The 8994-nt window shown below is 37.4% G+C and overlaps 2 protein-coding genes across 2 annotated transcripts; both read left to right on the top strand.

Annotated features, from left to right (window-relative positions):
* The first annotated feature begins 720 nt into the window (after window positions 1-720).
* Window positions 721-4630, top strand: LOC113075451 (tetraspanin-7-like). The gene is made up of 8 exons (XM_026248174.1): window positions 721-928; window positions 2238-2426; window positions 2779-2853; window positions 2957-3046; window positions 3161-3322; window positions 3410-3493; window positions 3590-3668; window positions 3784-4630. Exons 1-7 carry the CDS (start codon window positions 842-844, stop codon window positions 3656-3658), a joined length of 756 nt encoding a protein of 251 aa, XP_026103959.1. The 5' UTR covers window positions 721-841; the 3' UTR covers window positions 3659-3668; window positions 3784-4630.
* A 698-nt stretch (window positions 4631-5328) lies between these two features.
* On the top strand, window positions 5329-7281 carry LOC113075452 (mid1-interacting protein 1-like). Its single transcript, XM_026248175.1, has 2 exons — window positions 5329-5480; window positions 6161-7281. Exon 2 carries the CDS (start codon window positions 6169-6171, stop codon window positions 6646-6648), a length of 480 nt encoding a protein of 159 aa, XP_026103960.1. The 5' UTR covers window positions 5329-5480; window positions 6161-6168; the 3' UTR covers window positions 6649-7281.
* The last annotated feature ends 1713 nt before the right edge of the window (window positions 7282-8994 follow it).

The following is an 8994-nucleotide window of genomic DNA, read 5'->3' as shown; positions in this document are numbered from 1 at the left end:
CCTGGGATCAGGACTTCCTGTCGGGAAAGACTCCACAGTATCATCACTGTCAGTGTTGCCAACTTAGCGACTTTGTCGCTAGATTTAGCGACTTTTCAGACCCCCATAGCGACTTTTTTCCAAAAAAGCGACTAGCGACAAATCTAGCGACTTTTTTTGACAGACCTTATTTAGTCTCTGAGACTCTCCGGTACTGCAGCACGAGCTTTCTCTCTCTCTCTCTCTCTCCCAGCGTGCGCACAAGCCTCTCTCTCTCTCTGCATCTGCTATGTTCAACAAGCAGAGAGGAGCAGCACTTTCAGTTAAAAAAATATATTCTGTTGCTTCTAACTCTATTTTACATACAAGTATAGCCGAAATCGCAGTACAATCATTATCTTAATCTTATGTGTATGTGATTTCATTAGACAATGTCGTGAATAGGATTTTAGTGCAGAGATTAACATCTTTGAGAGCTGGTTCTGTAGTCTTAATAGACGCGTTTCAGTCATTATAATATTAATTCCGTTGTCGGACAACAGAAACATTCAAATATAATAATAAAAAACTTTTATTGAGAATTTTGACTGCCTTAAAATGCAGTACATGAGCACAGAAAGGGCAAGATACTATGACGCACTTACGTCATGAATATGCTAATTAGCATATGACGTCATCTAGCGACATTTAGCGACTTTTCAGGCAGGGTTTAGCTACTTTCCATTGAAAGAAGTTGGCAACACTGATCACTGTTCAGTTCCCAAACAAACGTTACCAACTCGCACTCCAGTCCACGACCGCAACTTTTCCTCCAGCAGTCTCCATTGAAAAGTCCCGTCCCGCTGGGAAAACAAAAGCAGAAATGTCCCCTCCGTCCGCACGGCTTCAAACCAAACCCGTGATAACGTGTCTGAAGACATTTCTGATCTCGTACAGTCTGATTTTCTGGGTGAGTTAGTTTGTGTTTTCATCAGATCTGCAGTTAGCTAAAGGCGGCTATCAGCTCGGCTAACTCACTCACTCTAAACAATGGGCTAAAACAACGACTAGATTTAACTCCGTTGTTTCGATTTTTAACTAGCCATGTTTTCTTTATACAACATAATCTGCATTAAGATACTTTATTTAGGTGTTTGTGTATCTTTTGATTTGCAAAAGTCTTAAAAAAAAGATTTACATAAGTTAGATCCTCTCGATTACCTTTTGTTGTTATCGGCTTGCTTAAAGATGCGTCGAATAATTTAGGATTTCCCCTAGTATTTTAAATATATACAGAAAGTATGAAGTAGAACCTTAATCTTATGATATAGGTTAAAATTTGTTTCAGACTAAGAAGTACGAAACTTTGCAGCCTTGTGTACTTTGGGAAGAATATCAAACTGTTCTGATCGCAGTTTAAATATATTGATCTGTACAGAGATTCAGTAAGGGGACTGATATATAAACAGTTCATCAAATGTGGCCTAAATGAGTACAAAGTCCAGTACAACACTTTTATCTCGACTATTTATTGATATTCACTGTGATTTTCAGCAGACAGGGGACAGATGGTCATGTTTATAAAGTGGATAGTCCAAGACTCAGACACAATCAGTTGCTTATGATCAAAATGATAACTCTCATTTATTTACCCTTCACCAAATATTAAATGGGGTTGTCACTACTCCAAATATAAATTGTACAAAACCAAACAGGTTTTAAAGTTATCAGTATCATAACATAACCTAAATCTGCAGTCTACTATAACAATATCCATCTTCATCCACATACTGTACATACATTTAACTTTAATTATATACATATATATATATATATATATATATATATATATATATATACTATTGTAAATCTCAACATGAGTAGTGGCACAAAATGTGAACTAAATTATCTTCCAGTTGCAATCTGCTTAATGAGGTATACTAAGAAATTGAAAAACATTAACATCATGCTTTTCTGTAAAGCCACTTTAAAAAATGTATATTTGTGAAAAGCGCTATACAAAGTGACTTGACTTGGTTTTATTATGACCAATTTTTTAAATAGGCCTAGGCTTATATTTGCTCTCAACAGCTGTCTGGGAACTTGAGCATTCCCAGATGCCCTGTTTTTATTTAATGCTCTAAATGTTCTGAGTTTTGAAGCTGAAGTGTAATTACAAGGTTTCCAAGGGTAGCATTAAGAACGGGGATGGGCAACAAGTCGCAGTGCAATAATCTCTCAGGCCAATCCAAAAACACTTATCAAATATGTCTTTATAGTTCACAGGAGTGATCTTGTTGGCTGTTGGAGTATGGGGAAAGGTTAATTTGGAGTTCGACTTCCTCCTGAGTTCAGACCAGGGCACCAATGCACCATATGTCCTCATTGGGACCGGAGCCATCATCATCATCTTCGGTTTGTTCGGTTGCTTCGCGACCTGCCGTGGAAGTCCATGGATGCTGAAGCTGGTCAGTTCTAGAGATGTCACACGATAGTAATAAAACTCATTAATGTGGGAGTAGTTACAGCACATTCTATAAATCCTGTAAACTTTGGATGTTTTTGTCTTTTTTATGCATCTATATGACACAAAACTGACGTATCATATAAAGTTGCATTTGATGTCCCCTTAGAAAAAAATATTTTCAGACTTTGACACTTCCACAAACGTAAGAAAAAAATCTTTAATATATGAGAAAGTTTATTAATAACTTTCAGAACAACATTTGGTTTTCATGCCTTATTATGTACCATATTTGCAGAATTTTAATTATGTTTGTTTATGTTTTTAAGCCTTTTTTCTTTCCCCCTCCCTTGTAGTATGCTATGTTCCTGGTGCTAGTTTTCTTAGCTGAACTAGTGGCAGGTATATCCGGCTTCATTTTCAGACATGAGGTAAATCTTTTTTCTTTTCTTTTTTTTTTTACATACAATATTTCATATACTGTCTGCTGTTTAAGCCACAGTGTTTTCACTCTTTTTTTTTTTTTTTTTTTAGATTAAAGCAGTGCTTCAAGGTGCCTATAAAAAAGCTGAATCAGTCTACAGTGGTAAGGGAAATGAAGATCTGGACAGAATCCAGAGAACAGTAAGCATGGATTTGTTTCATTTGGGAGCTGTACAAAACATCAGGATTACATTAAACATCACTTATCTGCTTAAATGTTATTTTGAGGAATGAAATGTATTTGGTCATTTTTAGCTGCAGTGCTGTGGAGAGAAGAACTACACCAGCTGGGCAAACACGGATTACTTCAAACACGAGGGCATCCCTAATAGCTGCTGTAACATGACTGCTGGTGGAAACTGCACTTCTGCAGAACTTAAAGATCTTAACACGGCTGCTTCAGTGGTATATCAACGGGTAAGAACTTTGCTGCTTCTGAACACTCCAAAATCAATAAAATCACTTATTTCGGAATTTCGGAGAGAAAAAAACCTTCTCTTGTAGGGCTGTTTCTCCCTGATGACTACAACGTTGGAGGCCAATCTTGGAATTATTGCTGGAATTTCTTTTGGAATTGCATTCTTCCAGGTACTCATCATGTCCAGTTAGTATTTTTAAATGAGTCTAGTCTGTAATGCATCTAATAATACCTTTTTTTCTTTTTTTCATTCAATTCCTCATCAGCTCATTGGGATATTCTTGGCATGTTGTCTGTCTCGCTATATCACCAATAACCAATATGAGATGGTGTAGTGATCCGCAGGTATATTTTCCTCTGTTCTATTAGAAATGGCACGGTTTTGTGTTGTTTTATTACATGTCACTTAATGAGCATGTTGAGTAGGTTTTCATTTAAAGGTTCTTCTGTCTGATTACAGGTTATCAACTGGAGATCATAGACGGCTGAAACGGACGAAAGGGAAAATATTTAGTTTCAGTGTTTTGTACGTGCGCCTTAGCTAAACATTTAATTTTAGAGAATTTCTGACTGCTTTTTAAAGAACATTTCTTGTGGTAACTACATTGAAGGGAACGAACCCATTCCAAAAGGATACATTCATTTAGAATTTGTTTTGCCAGAGTGTAAATATAATAGTGCTTACAGAAGTTTGTAGAAAGTGCATGTGTTTTAGCCAGTTACACCAGGAACATTCAGTCAGTTATGCAGTTAACAGTGTACTGCACACCTTGACATCTGTTTGGCTGGAATTAACACGTGCTAAAACTTTGCATCTAGTAAAAACAGTAGTAAAATTTGCCAAATTTTTATTTTATTTTTTTTATTTTTTTGAGAATGGCCTGACAATAATTTGAGACATTTAAGATGTTATCCACTCAACATGTTGCATAGGGAGTCCCGTTTGTCACCAGCAGTTCATTTTCAATAACTATTATAATACATGCAATTTCATGTCCATTTGGATTGCTTCTGTGAAAATTATGGGGTTATTTGCAATTTCTCTGCAGTCTTTATTTATGTAGCAGCTAAAGTGTTAATTGTAAGGTTGTTGAATGTCATGGCGGTGATGTGCTGAAGAGAAAATTTGTAATGACTCTTTAAGTTTGTCTACAAAATGTGAAAACTTTTGAGGCCCAGGTTAATCAGGTAACGATATTTAACATATACATACAAAGCTACAAATATCAACGTTATCTTAACAGGGGTAGAGCAGTATTTAATGACATCCTTGCATTTGTAAGTAAAATAAGGTGATGTATAATCCATATTACTTTTAATACTGTAATTATTTTCTCACTTCACTCCAGCATAATCATATAATTTTTGTCGAAAGATAAACCACCCTCTGAGTTTTGTCAGCATATGGGTTTACTTTTTGGGGCATGCACACATTTATATGTTTGTTGGTCAATAAACTGTCAACAGCCTGTTTTTTTTTTTTTGCTGAAACTGTAAAATGTATAAGAACAATAAACTCCTTTTAAACGAGCTTAAGCTTCAGACATAGAACCACCAGATGGCGCTAAAAAACAACGAAGAGCGTGGACTCTAAAAGAGGTCCACAAGGGCGAAGTGTCCATTTGAGACAGCCGTTTAATATAAAGAAATGTAGGTAACGTTACTATCTTTAATATTTAAAAAAATCTGAATTACTGTCCTAAAAGGTTTTAAATAAAGCGAGATGCAGATCGTATAATGTATGACACTGAATGAGGGAAAATAGTTGTTTTTGGATATATCACTATTTCTTAATCGCTACCAGCAAGAGCTCATATTTAAGTAAAATACGTTAAGGGTGGGGGGGAGGGTGTCATAACTTGACCACTCACATGTGAAGAGATCATATTTTGTAAAAGATACGGACACAGATGAACGCAGATGAAATATTGAATCTTGATTGGTCGGAAGGCCTGTCAATCATTTGCAGCTCGGTACACCATTGGGTATGACGCTTCCCCGCCTGACGTCAACGGTATAAGTCTGTCGGTCCTCGCCTGATGCCACAGAAGAAAGGAACTTTCTTCTCGAGTGGAGCTGTATAAAATAGTGGCAACTTTGTCAATCCTTTAGATTTTCTCTTTGGGTTATTCCAGTCCACTAAACGGTTTCATCCAGGTTAGTCGTTTGCTTCTAAATTATTTTTGAGATTTATCGCGTTATCATTGCACATTGACAGAGGCATATCTTGTGTAAATGTACCACGATAGGATCTTTACTGTTACGTTCTGCAGTAACGTAGTTTAATCTCTGAGCGTCATGTGCATTAGATTTAATTCGACTTAATCATCGTTTAATGTTGTTTGGTTATTAATGATGCTTTAAAGAGACAGTGCAATGTGTCAAGCTATATATTAGCGACGCGAAAAACCAAAAACGTTATCATTCTAAGGATAACAACGATGACGTGCGAGAAAAATCGTTCTCTTTAGATTCAGTTGAACCGCTTAAAAACCGGACCGCGGTGAACCTGAGCGGCTCTAGGGTGAACTCGTTGAACCGAGAAATCGCGTTGTTGGCTTGATTTACATGGCGGTTTATTAAAACGCGTAAATGATTATTTAGTGTTTAAAAGAAATGCAGATACAATTTCGTTTGGAGTCGGATCATGGCTGCAGCATCTGAATTACGACACGTGACCCTGCAATAAAACCCTTAGACATACCGATGACTCTTTTGAATGGCTTACTTGATTTGTCTCGTTCGTCTATTTATAAAGGTTCTAGCTGCTCTTAGTGCAAAAGATTGAAGTATAAAACATCTTTTGCATCGCTATTGAATGTACCCTTTAATTTCAGCTTTTGCCATGATGCAGCTCAGCAACGAAACCCCGTGCAACAAGCACTCGCTGCTCAACGTCATGAACCGGTTCATTGCAGCTGCCAACAACATGGATGAGACCATCATGGTGCCAAACTTACTGCGGGACGTGCCTCTGGAGGACCGAGCCAGCCAAGCCTCTGTTAGTCACAATAACAACGAGCCGTCTTTCCCCAGCAAACAGAGGGACATGTATGAGCACTACCTGCTGCTGAAGTCCATCAAGAATGACATGGAGTGGGGCCTGCTGAAGAGGGAGATGGGCGGCAGCTTTCTGGAGATGACCATGAAGCACGAAGAGCTGCAGGTCAATGAAGGAGCTGCAGAGGAAGGCTCTGACCTGGAGGGCCAGTTCCACTACCACCTCCATGGACTGTTTGCCGTTCTGTCAAAGTTGACAGTCCAAGCTGACGATCTTACGAATCGTTACAAGAGAGAAATTGGTGGAGGTAGCCTGTTGAGATAGGATTGATTGGTTTAGAGTAAAATGGACTATTCTTGAACTGTTGGACTGGGAAGTGAATGGATAGCAGTGGTCCTAAAGGGCTTTAGATTCCTCTCTGCCATCAAAAAAGGGTTTCTTGCCCAAATCTGTTGTCCTGGTGGTATCCAGTACTTTCAGAAAGTTTCCTTTTAGATCTTAAAAGGGCTATGAGAGTAATGAGGTTTTTATACTGACCGTTTCAGCAGCATACATCAATTCCAGTTTAGGCTTTAGTTTTGGGTTTTGTTTTAAATCTCTATATGCCAGGACAGAAAGCCCTTGACGTTGTCATTTAAAGTAGTAGAAGAACGTGAATGCTGGTAATTCAGTTCTTTCTATTAGCCAGCCAATGCCTTTTGAGGGGATTTTTATGTATTAAAGCTGCTCTTGTGCACATGTCCATGTTAAATGGCGTGCCTTCTGTTTTCATTTCCCACTTGTGCTGTTCTCAAGTATGTATGCTTGTTATGCATCGTATTAGTTTGTACTGGGTCCATATGAGTCTATATACCACTTGTATTTTGTTTTTCTGGGTTGTCCTAAAAGATTTCAACTTTTTTTATATCCTACTGTAATAATATAGTGACTTCTAAAATAAAGCATTAATTTAAACCATCTCTGTGTATTCTTTCTCCTGAGCATTGCCTTGCGCTTCCTCTCCTCTCAAGTGCAATAAGATGCCATTTACCGGAGGGCTGGGTCAAATATCTAATCCTAAAAGGAGCTAAACCGTATCTCCTAATCTAGTTTCCTAAGGGCGGTCCTCTTGCATTGCATGAGGAATGTGTGTCTTACAAAGACAGGTTTGAGCTTGACTATTCATTAGGTGTTCTCCTGTTTGCAGTGACTTAAAGGATGGTCCACCTGAAAATCAAACTTGTCATTCTAAATCTATGACTTCTGCAGCACAGTGACTTCTTTAGAGTATGTTAAAAAAAAACTCCATGACTATTTATTTTTATTTCTCTTGGATCTCCAACCCTGTTCTCAATTGGACCGTGTTTTAAAGGTGTAGTCCAACCAGTGGTTTTATTTTTAGTTTTGAGTGTTACAAACCTGTTTGACCTGGAACACCATACAGGTTTGGAATGACATGATGGCAGAATTCAGAAATTTTGTAAAACATACTTTGAAGAATGCTGGTAACCAAACATTTTCTGTTCCCACTGTCCTGCATTAAATGGACAATGTACAATTGAATTAAACTGTGTGGTTCCCAACATTCTTTACAATATTCTCTTTTGTGTTCTGTGGAATAAAGAAAATCAGGTTTGGAGTGTCATGAGGGTGAGTGAATTGTATATTCTGGATTGAAATGCTGTATATTCTGATTGGAATGCTAATGCAGGCAGCCATACATAGTTCTTAACAAATATATCTGTTCAAAATGTTTTAGACCCATAAAAAGTGTATGGTTGAGATTATCAGTTCATTACTTTTTGATCTAATTAGGAAAGTATATCTGATCCTTTAAGACAGATTTATGATGTTCAGTTCTAAAGCACTGCAAGTGTTTGAAAAACTTCAATATAAACAGAATTCCTTCTGTCACAAAAGATAACGTGTTTATAGGAAATTATTCTTAGTTTTTGCATTTCCACAACAGATCTTACATGCATTTTATACTCCCATCTTAATTCAGTGTGATTTATTATGGATCATTTTTTAAAGTAGAAACCCACTTACCATTCCAAACCAAAGTGTTTCTCATATTATGTTCACTGAACTGTGAACAATACAACTCTATAACCGTTCAAGCTGCAATTGTGGAAACACCCAGCCTTTGAAGTAATGTAGGTGGGTGGACACAAAGAATAGGAAGAAGCAAAGCAAACATGAAAATCACAATAATACCAATCAAAATGTCTGCTTTGGCTACAGAGGGGCATTATGGTATATCAGACCAATGCAGTTCAACCATCTGTCCATTCAAGTGAAATAGGTCAGAGTGATGCACGCAAACTGTGCCAGGCGGTCAAAGGAGCAAATCTGCATGATATATAAACCAGCAACTAAATGAGGGATTTGCAGCTGACCTAAAATGTCATTTTAAAGCTTTAACCGAAATGTAGCATGAATAAAACATTAAAAGCAAGCCAGTTGTTTCACCCAGAAAGCATCTTCACAGGATCCACATGCATGTATACTAGAGAATCTAAAGATTATGATGCGTTGGAAAATGTTATCAGTAGGTTAAGCTATATCTTATTGTGTCTCTATTCCTCTGTAATCTATTAGCAGTGCAACCATGACAGACTGGCATAAGGATAAAAAACTTCATAAATCATAAAGCGACTCATAAAAGCATAAATCAGTTTCTAAATGTTT

This window comes from Carassius auratus, unplaced genomic scaffold (assembly GCF_003368295.1).
Source record: "Carassius auratus strain Wakin unplaced genomic scaffold, ASM336829v1 scaf_tig00017060, whole genome shotgun sequence".
Lineage (NCBI taxonomy): Eukaryota > Metazoa > Chordata > Actinopteri > Cypriniformes > Cyprinidae > Carassius > Carassius auratus.
Note: the sequence above shows the minus strand (reverse complement) of the source record. Positions and strands in the feature narration are given on the sequence as shown.

Excerpts from the sequence above, each read along its gene's own strand:
- LOC113075452 (XM_026248175.1), top strand. The coding sequence starts at position 6,169 with ATGATGCAGCTCAGCAACGAAACCCCGTGCAACAAGCACTCGCTGCTC.
- LOC113075451 (XM_026248174.1), top strand. The coding sequence starts at position 842 with ATGTCCCCTCCGTCCGCACGGCTTCAAACCAAACCCGTGATAACGTGT. Across the intron at positions 2,427-2,778 it reads GTCCATGGATGCTGAAGCTG|TATGCTATGTTCCTGGTGCT; the intron begins GTCAGTTCTAGA and ends CCTCCCTTGTAG. Across the intron at positions 3,494-3,589 it reads TTGGAATTGCATTCTTCCAG|CTCATTGGGATATTCTTGGC; the intron begins GTACTCATCATG and ends ATTCCTCATCAG.